General features: G+C 41.2%; 1 protein-coding gene across 1 annotated transcript in view; it reads right to left on the reverse strand.

Annotated features, from left to right (window-relative positions):
• The window catches only part of SNRK (SNF related kinase), a 43,152-nt gene extending 24,534 nt beyond the window's left edge, over positions 1 to 18,618 (reverse strand). The window contains exons 1-2 of the mRNA XM_006893057.1: positions 18,557 to 18,618; positions 15,198 to 15,892 (exon numbers count right to left, since the gene is read on the reverse strand). Coding sequence (XP_006893119.1) covers positions 15,198 to 15,786 — 589 coding nt within the window. The 5' untranslated portion in view covers positions 15,787 to 15,892; positions 18,557 to 18,618. The remainder of the gene's footprint in view (positions 1 to 15,197; positions 15,893 to 18,556) is intronic.
• Between the last annotated feature and the right edge of the window lie 1,731 nt (positions 18,619 to 20,349).

Raw genomic sequence — 20,349 nt, forward strand, 5'->3', positions numbered from 1 at the left:
AGTGCATGAGGTCCTCCTCAGTTTCAGAGAGCAGGGTTGTGTCATCTGCATAATGTAGATTGTTGATAGATCGTCCACCAATCCTAACGCCACGCTTCTCCTCATAGAGCCCAGCCTCTCAGATAATCTGCTCTGCATACAGGTTGAAAAGGTATGGAGATAGGACACATCACTGGCGTATGCCCTTCCCAATTTTGAACCAGGCAGTGTTGCCCTGCTCTGTTCTGACGACTGCCTCTTGGTCCAAGTATAGGTTTCGCATTGTTCTGGGATTCCCATTCTTCTCAGAGTCAGCCACAGTTTGTTATGATCCACGCAGTCAAATACCTTTGCATAATCAACAAAACACAGATAGACATTCTTCTGGTATTCTCTGCTTTCAGCTAAGATCCATCTAACATCAGCTACAATATCCCTAGTTCCACAACCCCCTTCTATACCCAGCCTGGACTTCTGGCAGTTCTCTGCTGATGTACTGTTCCAGTCCTTTTTGGATAGCAATCTATTATTTCTTCCTCAAATGATGATAATTCCAGAAAAATTTATTAGATAATAAAAGTCTTTTGAGAATAGAGTTAGACAAGTAGCTCATTTTTCTTCTGTCACCTAGAATCAACAACTAAAGAACATGCTAAAAATACAGAGGTAGCTGGGAGGGAGGGCTTAGTCCATAAGGCAAAGGGCCCCACACCAGGTCTGATACATCTATTCAATGTCAGTATTTGGCAGGCACTGTGCTTGGTGTTAAGGACCCCAGGTGGCATACCTAATTGACAGGTCAGCAGCTTGGACCCATCAGGTGTTCTGAGTATGTGTCCTGGGCCTTGTCAGGCATCATTTCTGTTTATTCACTCACTCAAAAAAGGAATAAGCACTTGGCCACTGAAAGGCGGCTCGATCGTACCTTCGATCTTGGATTCCCCTTTCAGAGTCGCTTCCACAGGGAGGAGGTGCCCTGTCCTCCCTCCAGAAGGGCGCACAGCATTGCTGAACCACCTGGAGTCCAGGGAGCAGAGTCAAGTCACCCCACGGATTAGTGTTCTCAAGTACAAATCCCGCCCCTCTCTCATCTCCCACTAACAGCGTGCCTGCCACTAGGAGGTCCCGGTGTTATCCATCTATGTCCTGAGCTTCCCAGAGTTTAATGTCAATGAAATAAGGATCTTAGTGAGATTAGGAATGATAACCAGGAACAAAACATGTGCACTCTGTTCATGGACTCTACATGGGCTTGTTAGCACAGCCCAGTTCAGCTCCCCAAGGCGTCTTTATATGCCTCCTTCCTGGTGCTCAGTCAAGTTCAAGACAACGTAAAAAAGCAATCTAAAGAAAGCCATCAATAAACAGTTCTAGATTTAATAAAGGGAGCTCTGGTGGCTTAGTAGTAAGGAGGTGAACTGTCAACCCAAAGACACACACTTCAAATCCACCAGCAGCTCTCCAATGACGTGCAATCTCCTCCCTGTGTGATTTACAGCCTCTGAAAACCCACAAGAGGGTCAGGAATGAGTTCGGTCCAACTAGCAAAGGTCTCTGAAGTTCTAGCTTAAATAAAGTAACACAAAAGTTATTTTGGAAAGCTTCCTTACAAAAATGAAAAACTGCCCTCCTCCTTAGTCTCCTGACAGTAGCTGGGCCAGTTAAAGTACAGAAAGACAAAGAACATTCAATTCTGCCATCTTTCTCATGCTCACTAACAAATAAATCCATTTTTATACTAGGTGATACCAGATAGGAAATCAAAGTCATTTTTATCACTAATTTATTTACTAATAAGTTGATCATATGATAGCATCACAGGAAGCAAACAGCAAGGTGTCCCACTCATCAAGAGCTGTTTTAGGATAAAGTTCGTGCTCTTATTGCGGTAAGGTGCCATCAAGTCGATGTTGGCGCACTGAGACCCTCTGGGCCACATAACGGAGCTCTGCCCAATCCTGTGGCAGAATCAAGTCAGGACTAACCCTGTGAGGACCCTCTGCTTCCAGGAAGGGCAGAAGAGGCTGCAGGCCACAAATCTAAGAATGCAACCATAGGCAAACTTTCGTTTTCAGAGGCAGTTAACCATATAAGAATGCCCGTCCTTCTCAGGAGGGCAGAGGAGGAGAGAGCTAACCTCTGCCTTCAGGCTGCAGCACAGCTCCTTACCACTAGGCCCCCAGGGCTCCCTTCAAAGATTAGATAAACATCTGTTTTCATTCAATTCACCTGAGCAACAACAATCATTTAAAGAATCATTAAGAGCTTGTCTTTACCAAGCAAGAGGACAGGGTGGAGGTAAGCTATAAACACACAGGTCCTTTCTGTCTTCCCTCCAGCCCAGGGGCCAAGCGAGCCACAAGAGTGAGCTCATCAAGGCAATACAGAGTCCAGTTCCAACAGGAAAAAGGGAATCAGGGCATGTGTCTTTTCCACCTCATCATCCTCTTTTTTTAGCCACTCAAAGGACTCTCTATTATTATCATCTAACAACCCAGCAAGCACTCTCCCCGTGGCAGCATCCTGGACACCAGGACGTGGACCGATGGATGACAGGGGTCTAGACAACAAGGTTCTCTCCTGCTCACCTGATGGGGCCACATGGGAGGCCCTATGGCTTCTTCCTTGGACTTGACTTAACAAAAAACTTATCATTTTAAATTAAAACTTTAAACTAGTAAATTAGGCAATGTTTACACAATGCTAATTTTTAATATATCCCTAGTAAAACTAATATGCCTACCACTAATAAAAGGTCGTTCAGGTAAATGCATACTTTCTAAAGACAGGTTTTAATAGAAAAATGGGAATAAGAAATTTTAAAAGGCAGCAAACAGTGTACGTTTGGGCATGTAGAACTGCCACGCTCGTATAGTGGTCAGTGTCTGCGTGGTAGAGCCACAGGGCCAGTGCAGCAACAGCCTCTAAGCACAGTAAATAAGTGAGATCCCCAACTCGGTGGCACCATGCTCTACGTCTTTCTCCAACCAAGGTCAAGGCTAACCTGGGAGTAGCTGAATGACAACAGGCACACTCCCTGAAAGCTGGTGGCTGAGAAAGCATCTCTCAAGCTGCCTTGCCTGGAGTTGGGACAACCTAGGCCATACACGCCACTCTGCACCCTCTGGCCGTGACAGGACAGGGCTCCCAAACCTCACGCCTCAGGGCAGAGTCCACCAGGAGCATCAGGATGTGTGTGAGATGGGAACTGTTCACAGGAGCCCATGGGAAGCAGGCAGAGTGGCCTTCATCTTTTCTTAAAAACACTGAAAATAACATTCTATGCTCCACGTCTGTCCATCAATGTGTACTCTCAAGATGAAGAAATCCAAATTTATTAAACATTTTTTCTTAGCGGATTTCTTGTTTTTGCAAACTATAATTTATTCAACAGACTAATCTGTCCACATACACACACAGAGACACACACACACACAAAAAGGTTTAAAAAAATCATCAGAATCGCCATTTAGTGCCTTAAAAGCTTGGGAGCCGTCCTCTAAGGTCTGACTACTGATCTCTCCCTGTGATGGACAAAAAGAGGGGAGAAAGCAAAGAAGCAAAAATGTACAGAGACAATCAGCCCAAAGGGCCCGGGGATCATGGTGGAAGATCTTGATTAGAACTGAAGGAAACAAAAAGAACCAGGCATCCAGGCTTACAGGTCCGCTGGGCACTGTCAGGACCCTACGACCATGGCCCTTCAATCCCTCTTCAAACCTGGACCACAACTCTCCCTGAAGCTCAAACTTCCCAACAATGGAGAGGGTTGTGAGATAATAAAGACAGTGCTCACCTACTCTATAGAAAAACCAACTGCAGGAGATCCTAAGAGCAGCATTTGCCCAGATAAAGCCAGGAACTCCTTCCTGGAGGGAGGGAGAGAGGCAGGAAGGTAGGAAGGAAGGTTGGTTGGTTAATGGAAATAAGAATGACAGGGAGGGAGGGAGAAGTTATTATACTGTGGGTATGTAATGAGAATTACAAGGAAAAATGTGTATGAATGGTTCAAGGGAAAACCAATCTGTTTTGTCAACCTTCACTCAAAGCAGAAGAAAAAATTAAAAAGACATCCAGTAGGCTTGATGTTTTCATCTTCCTTAAGGTTTCCTATGTTAACAGCTAATGGGAATATAATAAGTAGACTCCATTTTTTAAAATTCAAATTCTGTATGTGCTTTGCATTAAGTTACTGTTGATGCGAGGTTTGTAAAGCTCTTTGGAGGTCCAACAAACTAACCAGTTATTTTATACTGTAATTATATATTAAATATATAAACATCTAATATTTATATATTTACATTTTCTATTTATAAATTACATTTCATATTTATATACATATTTTATATTAGCCAATGAATAGCTACCAGGACTTTCACTAGATTCTAACATTTAAAAAAATAACAAAGATGTACTACATTAGAAATTAACCTATTCCCTAAATACAGATATTTTAAAAATGAAAAAAGCCTGAAATCAACATGTGACAAAAACACATGTGCTAAGGTCACAGTCCTGCCCTCTCTCCCAGTTTTCCCACAACATCCAACATTTCAGAAATTCCTCTGAGGACAAATTTCTAAGACTGGAAAGAGCCCCAGGGAGAAGGCAGGAAGGACACTGGGGTCATGAGGGCCAGGGCCCTGTGCACTGACAGGCACAGCACTTTAAAAATACAAGGCCCCTGTGACCCAGCAGAGAGGAAGGATGAGACAGTCACATTTGACAGAAGGCTGGTTTGGTGTCTACTATAATGCTGAGAATTCTGTGGGTATGCCTTCATTTACTCCTCTCAATAACACTAAAGGCAGGAACTATTACTACCCTTACTTGACAAATGGAAGTATTGAGAGGGGGAAAAGTGAAATAAAATTGGGAAGGAGAACAGGCAGTGCCAGGAACCTCCTCCTTAGGAGTGGAAGAGGATCTTGCTACGAGGGTGACACGTGAGCACATGTCCCTGAGGCCTGGTAGACCGGATGGAAGGGCCTGCCTGCTGCAGGATGGCTGAAAGAGAACGACTAAGGAAAGGACAGAGGGGAAATTGGAAGTCAGTCCTGAAAGCCATGCAGACTACTGTGAGAACGCAGGTAGAGTCGAACAAGAGAAGTTGTCACTGTTCTTCTGAGACAGGAGTGACACAATCAGCTACCTGGAGCTGCTCAGTCTGAGAACCTAAGAGTTCCTGATTCCTTACAACTGCTGCTCTCTGGGATTCCACTGACCCTTGCCCCAAACCCCAGACCTCATCCCTGAAGCTCTCAGCATCGGAAAACGGGGACAGCAGGAGTAAAAAGAAGGAAATTTGGTCCTGAACCACCTCCTTTGGCTTGTCTGCTTTCTAAACTACACTTCGTTTTACTGCACTCTGTGATACTGTATTGTTTACAAACTCAAGGTCTGTGGCATTGGGGTTTCTTTTTCCAACAGCAGAAGCTCACTTTGTCTATATTACATTTTGATCATTCTCAAAAGAGTTCAAATTTTTTCACAGTACATTTCATAAACTACAGTATAATATAAGCACAACTTTCATATGCTCTGGGAAACTAAAAAAAACAAAAACAAAAACAAAACAGAAACAAACCAAGACTCGCTTTACTGCGGTGGTCTGCAAGCAAATGCACTCTATTTCTGTGATATGCCTGTCCACTCATACTGGCCAGCTCCTTTCTGATCGCTCATATTAAATACCTGAAGACTCAGAGCTTGAATGCTACTTAGAAAAGCAGTTCTCAGACAATTGATAACTTTCAGCCCTTATTCAAATAAAACCTACACTTTTCAACTCTGCACACCTGGACACACTGGGTGGACGCTCTGGTCCTGGAACTCAGAGGAAGGTGCACTGCTGCCCTAAAGGGGGTGCTTCTCAGGTGGTTACAGTCCATCACATGAGCAACCTCCTCCCAGGTAATCGCTCAACACTGTAGCTCTGAAAACTGGCTGGAAGGTCAGATGAGTTAGTGCCAACCTGACAGCAGTGAGTGTGCACTTGAGTTATGGACATATTTAAAAAAAAAAATTCTAGTTGTTAGCATCCTTAGAAAACTTGCAAAGGTACTATGACCATTCTGGATAAATAAAATAATCTAGGTGAGGGAATGAAGAGAGCTTTTTAATCTGCAGGAAGCCATGGATGGGAGACTTTGCTCAGAAGCGCCAGAAGATAGCTGTGGATACAAGGAGGCAGGAGAGTCTGTGAACTCTTCAGAAGGGAGCTGAGACATGTGATAGACACAGATGCACCCCTGAAGGGGAATCGAGTTAAGCTCTAGGAACTGGTTCCAACAAACCTGAACTTTTGTATTTCATTACTAAATGAATGCAGAGTGGAATTAAAAAACAGACAGGAGGGGTTAAAGTCACATCATTAACATAAAAGAAATAAGCATTCTCTTTTACTTTTGAACTCCAAGATGTTTTAAAGTATTTTTTCCTAATAGTCTAGATCAATGACAGTCAAGATCAGATCCCGTCAACATCCCGCAGAAACACAGGCTTCACTCAGCACGAGACTGGAATCTACGGGGGCGGAGCCCAAGTAAATCCTATCACACCACTGTTACAGTAAATTACACTTTTCAAAATAGTGTCCACATCTATTTCATTTGATCTGAGCCTCACGACACAGGGAGAATAAGAAGCAGCATGATAGCTAAAATTGCAGCAAATAAAACATTCCAAAACTCAGCAATTAGTTCTATCACACTTTTTAGGCCTCTCAAACGCTGGAAAACCCAATGGTTGAGTTAATATGAAAAACTCATGTTAAGTAGTATCTAGAGAAGATCTCACCCCAAAACATGTTCTGCTTGGGGCTCTTTATCACAAACACCAACTTCATGAATAGCCTGTTCTATGATACTCCAACGATTTCACTCGAGGTACAGCACCTCTGCCGTCTGCTTCCCACATCACCACGCAGCATATCCATCATGAAGTCAGTGAACTCATACTGAGCAAAGTGCCTTTGTTCACGGAGGGTTCCAGGTCACTTTAATTGTGCAACTCTGGAAAGCTTTAAGAAACTTTTTTGGTTTACGTAGCAAGAAACGATGACACTGTACCTTTTAAAATGTATCTTTCAGAGAATATGACATTGCTTTTGGCAGGTAAGTTTGGAAAGACAGGTGATACATACAGAAAATGCTTTTCAGTTCTGACAATTTGATGCCACATTTATGAAAATCCCCGAGTTTCCAGTTGCAGGGAAGTTCTTGTGGGGCTTATTCAAACTGACAGATTTTATGTTTACCTCTTTCATGTAACTTACCAAGGTACCAGTTTAAAAGAGACTAAACTTCCTTAGCTCCTTTTAGAAGAGACATACATCATCTCTTTAAAAGAAACAATCTTGAACACGATACTCAGGCCTGACACACAGATTAACATGCAAGCCTTATTTCTTCCAATCTCAAAGCCGTTAAGGTGCATGTGTCCAAACAATAAATAGTCTCAGAGCTGCTGACCAAGACATCTAGCTCTAACGAATGAATGGACGAGAACAACAACCTGCACACCCTCGGGTTTGGGGCAGCCTGGAAAGGACTGTAAATCACCAAGCACAATAACAGCATCTCTGGGGAGGTCATTTAACACTGAAATAAAAGCAAGGATTTATCAGTCCATGGTTTAACCTAGAAGAATACAAATCAAACAGGGAAAACTGACTAGTGTATCTCTGTATGGAAGGTGTCAAAAGTCTATCATAAAAATGTTCTTGGCTTTAGGTTGTACTCTCTGGACAATGAGACCCTTTAACATTTTCAGAGAAAACATTTAAATATTATAAAACATTACAGACCTCATGCTACAATAATGGTGTGTTCTTTCAGTGTGCAATCATACTCTAAAAGAATATTATACAGTAAGGAGGTATTTCACCACAGACTACCACGGAACAAGAAACGACTTAAATATATGAAGTATACTTAACCACCTTTGACTTGAATATGCTATGATTTCCCCAAATTGGTATATCATATTAATTCTGAGTACTCAATTTATAGCCAAGAATGTCTTAAATCAGTCATTTTTTTAACTTACCCGCTTTTTCACAAGACCAGACAATTCTCTTCAGACAGACTAGCAGTAATAATTTTTAAATTCATAATGGATTTTGAGATGCTTTTCATATGCAATAAAGTGGTCGAAGAAAGGAATAATTAAAGCTACTTAAGGACAATTCTAAAATCTGCCCATGCCTTTCATTAGTTCTAAAAGCAGAAAAAATTAAAAGTCACTTCTCGATTCTGCCCAGTTCATGCTTGTGGTATCAAGCCCAGGAGCTGTTTGTCTAGATCTAAATCCTAAAGCTTTTTCTCCTGGTTTTTCCCCCTAAATGTTTTTTATTTTACGTTTAACTTCAAGATCTTTTGGTTAGTTCCTATATAAGATGTGACGTTCAGTGTCGTAGCCACCCTGGGGGTTCTTCCATAAGCTAAACACAGAATTACCATAGGACCCATTCCCATATACACAAATGTATTTAAAGCAGAAATAAATGTTCATTCCAGCACTATTAATAATAGCAGCAAGACAGAAATAACCTAAACATCCATCTGCAGAAGAGCTGATACGCAAAATGTGGTATATGCATACAATGAAATATTACTCAGTCACAAAAAGGAATGGAGTTCTGGTACATGCCACATCATGGATAAACTCTGACAATACTCTGCATATGATAGAGTCACCAAGAAAGGATAAGTATTCTATGATCCTACTCCCATGAAATATAGGAGGCAGAAGAACGTTACACATCATCAAGGGCTAAGGGCTGGGAGGGAATGGGAAATTATGTTGAAGGAGCATAGTTTCTGTTTGGGGTGATGAAGAAGATTTGTAAACAGTATTCAGTGGTGACAGTTACACAACATTATAAACATAATTACCACCACTGAACTGTATACTTGTGGTTAAAACGGCTAATTTTATGTTATGTCTTTCAGGTCTATGTTGAGTAAGAATGGTAAGTACACATCCTTGCCTTCTTGCCAATCTCAGAAAAAGAGAATTCATCATTAAATATTATTTCAGTGTTAAGTTTCTGTCGATGCTCTTTAGCAAATCCAGGAAGTTCCCCTCTATTCCGGTTTACCAATAGCAAGCAAAGACTATTTTGAGTGCATGAGGACATACAGATTTATGAAGGAAAAACTAGTTTTTCCATAGTAATATTCATAAGAGCACTTCTTATAACAGTAGCTAATCTCTATTAAGTGCTAAACCACAAGTTTAAGAAATATTGTAGAGAATATGCATAGATTTAGAGTTTGGGGTTTTTCCTCTCTCTCAAGAAGCTACACACACTAACTCTAAATACAAACCTTTGCATTCTATTAACAGAAAGGCATGTTTTAAATACTTAAGCTTTCTACTGAATAATTAATAAATGATTACATAGACTGAACATTTCCTTTTTGAAGTTTGTCTATGAACTAATATGGGGTTTTAACATCTTAGACCTGTAACATCCTGGGGGAATATGCCAATCTCAGGCGACAAAACCAAGTCCTCATCAGTAACAACTCTTGTGTTCCAAAGGAACACAGTTCTCTGATACACACAGGCCTGCCATTAAGTCAGATCAATAGAGTCTGGAGGCACACTTTCCACTTGGAAACCCCACGGACAGTTCTCATCTGTCCTGCAGCCGTGCTGCACATCACGACTCAAGTTCACGTCCGTGGACTTGGTGTTTTAATACTGCTCAGGGAGCTCTAGGGAGCCCTGGTGGTGAGTCGGTAGGGAGATGCATTGCTAATGCAAAGGCAGAGCCTCTAGTTTGAATCCACGGGCTGGTCCGCAGGACAAACAGCTTCTCATGTGATTTACAGCCTCCAAATCCCAATGAAGGCTCAGCTGTAAGTTGGTTCCAAGTCAAAGGCAATGAGCTGTTTTTCTTTTGTGAATCAGGGAAAGGTGGGGAAAAAACAGTATTTCCCCAGAAATTCACCGAGCACCTCACTACAAGTTGGCCTCCTCCGCAGGCAAGCAGCAAACCTCCTCCGTCTCAACAGAGCCTGTTTTCTCCACAGCTGAGGGATCAAGTGTGTCAGTAACCCACAAGCACAGCTCATCCCCCGGCCTGCTCATGGCAGCTTTTCCACCGTGTAAACTCACAGACAAGCAGCAGTGAGCTCATCCTAGCTCAAGACTGCACTGCAAGCTCTACCACAGGAGATCCAATGACTGTAGTGTGACTTCCCAAGATTTTCCAAATACGATGATTTTTCTTCTTTCTAGTTCAGTAAAGCCAACTTAATACACATTGACATATCCACCTGCACTCTCTCAAATCACTAGATGTGACAGAAAAGGTGGGATCTGATACAAAGAGGAAACCAGAGGCCAACATCTATCCAAGAGAGGAAGACACACTGGAAACTGGTCAGGATGGCACCAAGGCAACCATTAGGGAGGTTAATTGGTAGCTATCTCCTCCAGCCCACAGCCCTGAATTAGCACCAGGCATGGCCAAGCAGACATCTTCTTGGGAAGTATTACAATTTCAAAAATACATGTTTCTCAGAACCAATGAAATATAGTCCTATAGACGTTACACTAGTAAATCTGCAAGCAAGAAGATGACAAAAAGCCTTAAAGCTAAGAGAGAAAATTATTTTTAATATCCTCTAGTTAACTGATTATTCACATGAAATTTTTTGTCAGGCAGAAAAAGACCTGGAGAATTTATAGAAATTTTTTAAAGGATTATAAGGCAAAGCAAAACAAAAAATAACTGAGTGAAAGGGAGATCAAGAGTGAACGATATGTCAAGTAATGTGTTCTTATGAGCCATCGAGTCGCTTGTGTCTCATAGCGACCCTATGTATAAGAGCTCTAAACGTCATTCTATTCTGTGCCAACCTCACTGTCTGACACACCTACTCCCACCACCCCAATCACTGAATCAATCCACCTCAATGAAGTTCTTCCTCTCCTGCCCTGTCTACTCTCCCAAACATGATCCCTCTCCAAGGACCCTCCTTACAACATGCCCAAAGTATGTCAGACGAAGCTTCAGAATCCTTGACTCCAAGGAGCATTCCGGCTTCACCCTGCTAGGACAAACCTGTTTGTTCTCTTAGGAGTCTATGGTATATTCAACACTCTTCTCCAGCACCACAGCTCAAAGTCATCAATTCTCTATCATCCCTATTCACCATCCAACTCTCCGATGCATAGCATGCAACTGCAAAGACGACAGCCCGGACCAGAGGCACTTTAGTCTCCAGCCTGATGGCTTTCCCATGCAATTCGTCTCTTCGATTTCCTGGCTGCTGATATCAAGAGTGTTGACTGTGGAGCCAAGCAAACTAAAACTGTTAACTATCTCAATCTCTTCACCATCCATACTGATGCTGCCAAATGGCCCAGTGGTAAGAATCTTTGTTTTCCTGATAGTGAGCTTCAACAGTTACATAACATTGAGAATGTATGACAAACAGAAAACCACAAGCAAACCAACCATCTATGACTAAAAGAGAAGTAAAAGTGAACTGCGATTCTTATTTACAGAGAAAAAAGAGTAATATGGGTTCTGATGCAATCTAAGCATTACAGATGGACACTGAATAAGGAGAAACAATTTACAGGCCTTCCAAACCACTCAGGAAGAAGAGGTACAGATAAATGGAACACAATGGGAAACTACGAGGGAAAGAAGTAAAGAATAAGGCAAACAAATAATACAAAATAAGGTAGCACAATTAACTCCAAACATTTCGGTAATTAAATTCACCTTTTAAAAGACAGACTCTCATATCAGACACAAAATGTGGCTCTATAAAACAAAACAGAGAAAGCAGCAACAGAAAGACAAAAAGAGAATTCAAGACAATAAGCATCAATTAAGTACAGTTTCACACTGATAAGTTATAACCCACCAAGTAGAACAAATTATAAATTTTTCTGTATCTTGTTTGACAGTAATATACATAAAACAAATTGATTCTAAAATTAACAAAATCAGGTAGAAGTAGAAGTAGAAACCAATCAGGGATGTTCAACACAAAAATAAGACTATAATGTTCTAAAATAGGCATTAAAAACCAAATCACCAAAAGGAAAGACAGATCTAACCACTTTGAATTAAAAAATAACCCCCCTAAAAAAAAAAAAGGAATCCCCATTTTGGGGCTAAACAAAAACTTTAGCAGGGCACAACAATGACATCTGAACAAAGCCCTGAGATCAAGCCCAGAAACTACAGTCAAGGGCAACACAGTGTTGCTGCTGTCAGGTGCCTTCAAGGGGGCACCGACCCACCGCTGACCCCGCACTGTGTTTTCAGAGGCAGTAAACCGCATAGGAGACTGCCCATCTGTCCCCTGTGGAGCAACTGGTAGGTTCAAACAGGAGGCTTTTGCGACTGCAGCACAGCTTCTGGCAATGAATTTTTTAAAAATGAAGACAAAGTAATTTTTTTAATTCCTGAAAAAAGGAAGAAAACCTCAAAGATCCTAGAATAGAAAAAGGAAAGAGAAGGAAAAGGATATAAAAACCAAACCCTAATGCATGGCTTTCCAGCCAATTCCCACTCATGGTGTCCCTAAAGACTGTTGTTAGGTGCCGTCGAGTCACAGGGGACTCATAGCGACCCTATGAACGAAAGCCCTCACCCCTTGCCTGACTTTCATCCTTTCATCCTCTTTCCAGGTCCACAGGGTTTCTGGAGGCAAGCTATTATGGAAGTGGATGCCACTTCTGCTTCCAAGCTTGTTTTAATCGGGGAGCTCCACCCAACACTGTCTGCCATGGGTAACCATTATCACATTTGACACATCAGTGTCACAGTGTTCAGCTTCACAGAAACCACAAGTTACCACTGTACGGCAAGTGGACACACCAGGGCTATATGACCTAGAAGAATATTTGAACAAAAACAATGGAAAAACAGGCTTGAGGGCCACAGACAGAAGCAAAACCATCTCACAGCGTTTTCAAGATAGAGGAGACAAAAAGTACAGTTTGTAGGAAAAATTTTAAATAGATTCTTCTAAAAGAATAATAAATTAGATGATTCCCAAGCTAAGTCTCAATTTTAAGACCAGTATACTACAAAGCCCTTATTCATAAAACAAAACCAAAGTTATTTTCACTGGTAACATCTGGCAATTTTGTAAAATGACAGATTTCAGTGCTTATTCATTTGGCTGAGCATTTGTGAAAAACCACTGATTTTGGCCTTGAATATGAATAGTATATTAACATAAAGATAGCTGTGCACTGGTTAAAAAAGTTCTCTATTTCAATCACACAATTACACAAGACGAACTAAAATAAATACAAATGAGGAAAATGAAAGTTCTCCATGAACTCGATCCAATACTACCTTATAACAGAAGGCAATCATTTATCAGATCAGCATGAATACTTCCAGACAATTTTCTCTTCCATTTTTATAGCTTCCAAAGATTTACAATAAATTTGTGTTTATATAACTTTTCAAGTTTTACAATAAACTTTTCAAAAGTTACACAAAATTAAAGATATATATAAAAAGAAGGAATACAGCAAACACTTGTGTACCCAACACCCAATTTAAACTACCACCATTAGCCTGAAACTGCCTAAAATGCTTGCTTCTCTGAAGTTTTCTTCCCCTCATGGATCCGTAAACAAGACATATTCTTGCTCTGTATGTTTTAAACATACACACACTTTTAGCCAACTTTTTTTCCCCTTAAACATTAGATCTGCAAAAATTAAGTCTGTCAAGATACATAGTTTAAGGTCATTCATTCTCGCTAATGTGCAGAATTCTGAGTATCAAACAAATCCCCTGTTGATGATTTTCCACCATGCTATTAAAAAGATTCTTTGAAAATACCTTATATACATGAGACTTTCTCTAGAGTGCATACAGAATTAACTGCTGGGGCGTACAGATTAGCTGCAAGGTTATAGAGTGACATATTTACTGCATCTAACCAAACTGTCCTCTACATAATACATCTTCTTGATGATCTTAAGTCTTGTCAACACTTGGTTTTGTCTGTCTTTTGTTTTCGCTAATGTGAACAGTATAAAATAGTATTGTATTGTGGTTTTATTTTGCCTTTCCTGATTACCGATGAGAATGAACATCTTTTTCACATGCAGACATTTGTATTTCTTCTTCAGTAAACTGCTGGTTTTTCTCAGTTACTCTACTATCAAAAATCTATCACTCAAATATTGTAACGAAAAGCTTCAGGGAAGCTTGATTATCTATAATGGACAGGAACCAATTATTAACCCTTTGTTTTCCAGAACATACAGCTTGAAAAGTAGTGTCCTGATGCAAGAGACTTTCATATAATGCGGGCAGTCTTTGGTATCCTGTATTTCAAATGATCAGCATGCAAATGAAAGTCTCCTTATTTATAAAGTTTGACATCATGCGCTTTTAATATTAGAGCCTATTTTTCTTCTGTTAAAAAATCTGACCATATCCTCAAATTAACAAAGACTTAAAAACTAAAATATACTCTACAGACTTTCAAGGAGACAAAGCTAATATTGCTGACAAGTAGTAAACATCTCCATCATGACCAGGTAACTCTTGACAAGTGAGTGAAAGGACAAAAGTGTGCTGGGAGCAGAGGAAGGGGGGTGGGGCTGCCTACGGCCACCATTATTCAAGAGTCTACCACATCGCAGTCACTCAAATGTCAGTTTCCTGTTTTGTACAATAAGACTGAAGATAGCAATCACATGGGTCCCAGTGAAAAAGCAAATGCGCATTTAGGAATGTGATACCTGTGTCATATTTAATTTTATTTTAATAACAAATAAAGCTGAGAGAGTTCAAGTACCCTGCTCAATGTCACAGTTAGGAAAGGGTTCCGAGCCCAAACTTCACACGGTACTCAAGTATTCACCATATCTCTCCAATGTGGGTCTCAAAAAATTGTTGACAGATTCACAGGAAGGGGAATAGCTAGAAACAGGCACTTCCAAAAGTATCTAAGAAGTACTCAGACCTTAAAAAAAATGTAACGAGCAGATGAAGGGGTACCCTAAATGATAATTTACTCATACTCTTTTGTGGTGACAAATGAACTTTTTTGATACTTGCCATCTAAAGGCTGAAGAACAACAACTACTAGCTTTAGGGCTGTGAAGTTACTAAATTCTCTGAGGGGTTATTTCTGAAGAAGCAGTCACACCAACTGAACTCCAGCTGGCAGAGCTCAAGCAGGCAAGTAATGGCAAGGGTTACTTACCTACTGCTGGGGCGTCATACTCATCACCGAGCAGGATTTCTGGAGCAGAGTACGCAAGAGATCCACAACTTGTGGTAAGCTTCTTTCCCGGCTGAAATTTGTTGCTGAAACCAAAGTCTGTCAACTTCACAAGACCTTGTTTTTCAAAGAAGACCACATTCTCTGGCTTTAAGTCTCTGTGAACTACGTGGAGTTTATGGCAATAAGATATTGCATGAACTATCTGCGCAAAGTATTTCTTGGCCAAGTCTTCATTCAGACCCTCCTCGTGTTTCATTATGTAGTCAAACATGTCGCCACCATCCCCGAGTTCTAGAATAAGATAGAGTTTGGTCTGGGTATCAATGACTTCATAAAGGCGTACAATGTTAGGATGCTGCACTAGTTTCATGCATCTCACTTCCTGGAAGAGATGCCCAGTGGCTAGAGTGTCCAGTTTTGTCTTGTCAATGACTTTAACTGCCACCTTTTCACCTGTGAAAACGTGCCTGGCAAGTTTAACCACAGCAAAATGACCTCGACCCAAGGTTTTATCCAGATCATATAAGCCAGCAATCTTTCCATCATATCCTCGCTTGAACCCTGCCATGCTGGTCCAACAGAAGAAGCAATATTCAGACTTCTTGAAATGGATCTTCTCATATAAGGATATCTGATGACAATAAAGAATTCATTTTCAGGGTCACCGTAGGCATCTAAAAAAAAAAAAAAACCCAACCAGAATTAACAGTTCTGTAACTTTCCCTTTCTTTGCACACTTTAAAAAGGCTTTATTTTAAAGAAGCTTGGAGGTATATAGATTGAGCTAGGGTCACTTATGAGCATGTCTTTCCAAATTTAGGGTGCTTTGTACAGACTAAGAATTTTAAATGTCAAAATTCTCCAAAACTAAAAATTAATTCTGCCATTATAAACACCTTTTTTTTTTTTTTTACAGATGTCAGAAATAAGAACCGGAAAGTTTGATAAGCTTTGTTTAAAAAGCAAACAATTTTCAGAAATAACATCAATAAGTGACTTAATAAACAAAGCAAGATTTGGCAAGAAAGAGAAAACAAAGAATAAACATTAGGAGAAAAGCCAAACCACCTTTTCCTGTTATCCCAAGGCTAGTACTATTTCCTAGAAAAGTACATTATCTCCCTCAGTGAAGCCTTCTAGAACTTTCCCAGCTGAGGTCTACCACCCTTCTGTATCCCTTTCTCCACGGCCCTCTAGCACACTCTCATTCTATAAAGATTTATTCCACAGAGATTTGGATGCACCATCTACATCCTAAGACTGGAATGCTCTTGAGAAGTTTCTATTTTAATTTGCTTTTCTATCATCCACCCAATACCTTCATGTATAGCAAGTACTCAAAACCATTTTTTTCCAGAACTCCCCAATCACTACAGCACAGAACAATACCTCTCATGTAGTGGGTACTTAATATTTGCTGATTAACTGTTAACTCACTATTTTCATTACCTATCTTTATTCATTAGGGAGTTCTGCTGGCCTAGTAAGTAAGGAGTTGTGCTGACAACCCAAAGGTATGCAGTTTGAATTCACCAGCTGCTCCAAGAAACAAAGATGGAAAATCTCCTCCTGTGCAAATTTACAGCCTCTGAAAACCCAGTCAGCTATGAGTCAGTGACAAGTCAATGGCACATTAATCTTTATGATGCTTTTCCAATCTTCCAACTTAAGCCACCATGAAACGCACTGGATGTAGTCACAAGAACAAATCAGTATTTGAAAGCACACAAATTAATACTTTAAATCTCACAGGATGAACTCACACCTATCAGCAAACTTATTTTTCTCTAACCAAAAACTAACATGAATGAGTAAACAAAACCCAATGAAGAACAGAGCAGACTCCCCAAAGGTAACTCAATTTCTTATTCGTCTCTGCCCATCCTGTGGTGAAACTTCTGCTAATGCTAGCCATATAGTTTCATACTTTCAGTTACATGTTACTCACTTCAGTGAGTATTCACTCTACACAACTGACAATATTCCAAAAACTAACAATATTCTAAAAGGCAAAATGGTACACACAAACAGGTGAAGATTTCTGGCAGCACCCCCCTCCCCACATTCTTATCGGTATGCGTGTAATTATCCATATATACTGTGTTTCATTCATGTACATAGTGGGGGGGTTTGGGGGTTGGTTTTTTTGTTTGTTTGTTTCACTTTACTTCACTGACAGTATGTTCCATACAATCATGCCCAAACACTTTGTTTTATAAAATTACTCACCAGTGGAGCATGCCCACCAATGCCCCATCTTTTCAGGTCCCCACCTGATCCTTCCCATTTCCTTGACCCCTTCTCTCTACTCACCAAATTGTGCGACCCTCTGATTTCCCTGTTCCATGGAGATTTTTGTTGGTTTTGTAAGCACTAGCATTCAATTCCTTCAAATTTCAACTTTACTTAAAAGAGAAGTTAACATTTCCTGAAAAGTTACTATATATTTGTGTGAAATGCACCAAACTGTATTGTATCATTGGATCTTTACTATCCTGAAAAACTGATAATAATCTAGTTTACACAGCCAAGGAGATTAGCTATTTCAGGTGTAATTAATATATACACTGAAGCTGGGGTAAAACTCAGTTATTTCAAAGTCAATACTTTTTATAAACATTCTGACTTTATTAAAAAATGAGTTAAAAATATCAGCCACCAAGGAGGCATAAAAATCACTATCACATGCAAATAAAATTTACCTAAATCACGTACCTAAGGCTACCTGAAATACTAGTCGTATCATAAACTTGCATTATTAGGACATTTCACATCCTTCCCTAGATCTGTTTCCACTGCACAAGTCTGCAAATGCAATACAAACGTTCTAGACTTCAGCTCACTCTCAAGTTGTATCGTTTTTGTTCTTTTCACCTATCGATTTTATTCAGATGTATTCCAGTCAAGTGACGTATAAATCAGATTTTTATAAACAAATCAGAGCTTTGGTTAACTCCAAGAATAGTAAGCATAAAACTCTTGTTCTCAGGTTCTCAGATAATCAGAGATAACCAGAGAGGTGCCCATAGGATTTTGAACTCTACCTCCTTTTAGAAGCTATGAAATTATAATTAAACTGCATATCCAAGAATAGGACAGTATGATTAATGGAAGTTGGGCAAAGGGAAAAATTACTTATTACTGAAGATCTTTTTTAAGACTAGTCCATTGTCTTGTCCTACTATGAAATGCATTTTACAATGAGATAGGAACAAAATTAACTTTCTCTCATTACTTGAGGATCTTGCAGTGTCCAAAAGTCATCTGAACATCCATCCTAAACGTTAAGAGGTGACTTATGTAGCATAAGGTGAACTGGTGTCAACTCTAGGACCTACCCTGCAAGCTGCATACTGAGTAATCCTTGGTATTACTGTTTCCTCGGGTGCTTCCTTTTCCTAAAAGACAGTAAAGAAAAAGATTTTAATTACTGTTTTAAATCTGCCTGAAATACAAAGCTGAGATTAAATAAGAGTACACAAACGACTGTGTTCCTAGTGGCTTCTTGTTAAGTGAAATGAAGTCAGCGAGGACACACAGCAACACCATGAACGACGGGTCCCAATCTCGCCCTGCCCTGCTCACCATCTCTGATCCGCTCAAGCCCACATTTACGAACTCCACGTCAGTCCAGCTTGTTGAGGGTCTTCCTCTCTTTCCCTGACCCTCCCCCTTTTCCAGCATGATGTCTCTTCACGAGGACTGGACCCTCCAGACAACACCCCCAAAGTCTAGGGGGTGAAGTTTCACCGCCCCTCAACTCTACGGAGCATCCTGGCTGCATTTCCTTTTGGCGGTCCACGGGATATTCAGGAGTCTGCAGAGAGGCTTAGTCACCCTCCATCAATGACAACTGCTTCAAGAAAACTTACTAAATAAGAATTTCACAATGAACAGGTACGAAGAGATGTTTTTCCCTCCGGGCAGACAGCTCAGAAAGGCCTCCAGTGACTGACTCAGGGGGGAAGGAAGGGAAATGATGATGAGCAATGTGCTCACCGTTTGTTAAATGTGTCCTGGGTAACGGGCCCTGAACACACCCTTCACTGGATCCTCACTGTCCGATCCCTACACTGAGGCTCGGCTTTCCTCAAGAGCACTGGTACCAGAGCTGCAAGAACCGTTAACTGTGAAGGCAGAGAATGTGAGGCGACCACCAGGATGTGAATCCACGGCCCAGGGTCACGCCAGCAATGGAGGGAGTGCTGCCCGACTTTTTGCTGCACAGAAAGAGCGCACAGATAACTCACAGACCACACTCACACCGCTGCTGTCTGGCCACCACAGAACCGATGCAAGTTCACGGCAACATCATGGGTGCAGAGCAGAGCCACTTCTTAACAGTTTCAAGGCTGTGACATATCTGCAGCGGGTTGCAAGGCCCTGCTTCCTGGGCACCTCTGGCTGGGTTTATCTGCTACTCCAGCATGCAAATAACTTGTGTCAGCCACACCCAGTGCAGCTCTCAGCAATCCTACAGGACAGAGCGGAGTTGCCCGCAAGGGTTTCCAAGGCTGTAAATCTCTGCAGACTCAGATTATCTATCACATCTTTTTCCTGCTGGGGTGGGCTGCCAGGTCTGAAGTCCACAGAGCCACAGGGTTGTGGAGAAAGGCTAGCCTTTCCATTAGCATCCGATTAAGTTAACCAGTTGCCTCAAGGCAATTTACACTAAAAAGGGCTTGTATTGGAGTAATCATTAAGCCCAAACTCAAGTTAGTTTGGGAGAAAAGGCATAAAAAGGGACTATCTTGGAAGCTCTGGTAGTCCAATGGGGAAAAGGCACATGACAATCCCAAAGGCACGCAGTCCACCAGCTGCTCCATGGGAAAAGGACGGCCAATTTTCTCTCATGCGATTTACAGTCTCTAAAAACCTACTGGAAGGGTCAGCCATGGGTTGGTTCTCACTCGATGGCACATAACAACAGGTAAGAAGTGAGAGGAGAAGATGGGCAGTCTCCTGTGAGAGGTAAAGCCTCAGAAACCCAGTGGTGGGTCAGCCTGCGGTGGTTCTGACCCGCCAGCAATGAGCAGAGGGGAAGGTGATGAGGAACAACTAGACGGCTCCACAGCACAGTCAGCCTGGAGAAGCCCTGCACAGGCGCAGCTGGGGCCCAGAACAGGCTGCC

The sequence above is a fragment of the Elephantulus edwardii genome, unplaced genomic scaffold (assembly GCF_000299155.1).
Source record: "Elephantulus edwardii isolate Elephantulus edwardi_28Jun2011 unplaced genomic scaffold, EleEdw1.0 scaffold00121, whole genome shotgun sequence".
In the NCBI taxonomy this organism is placed as follows: Eukaryota; Metazoa; Chordata; class Mammalia; order Macroscelidea; family Macroscelididae; genus Elephantulus; species Elephantulus edwardii.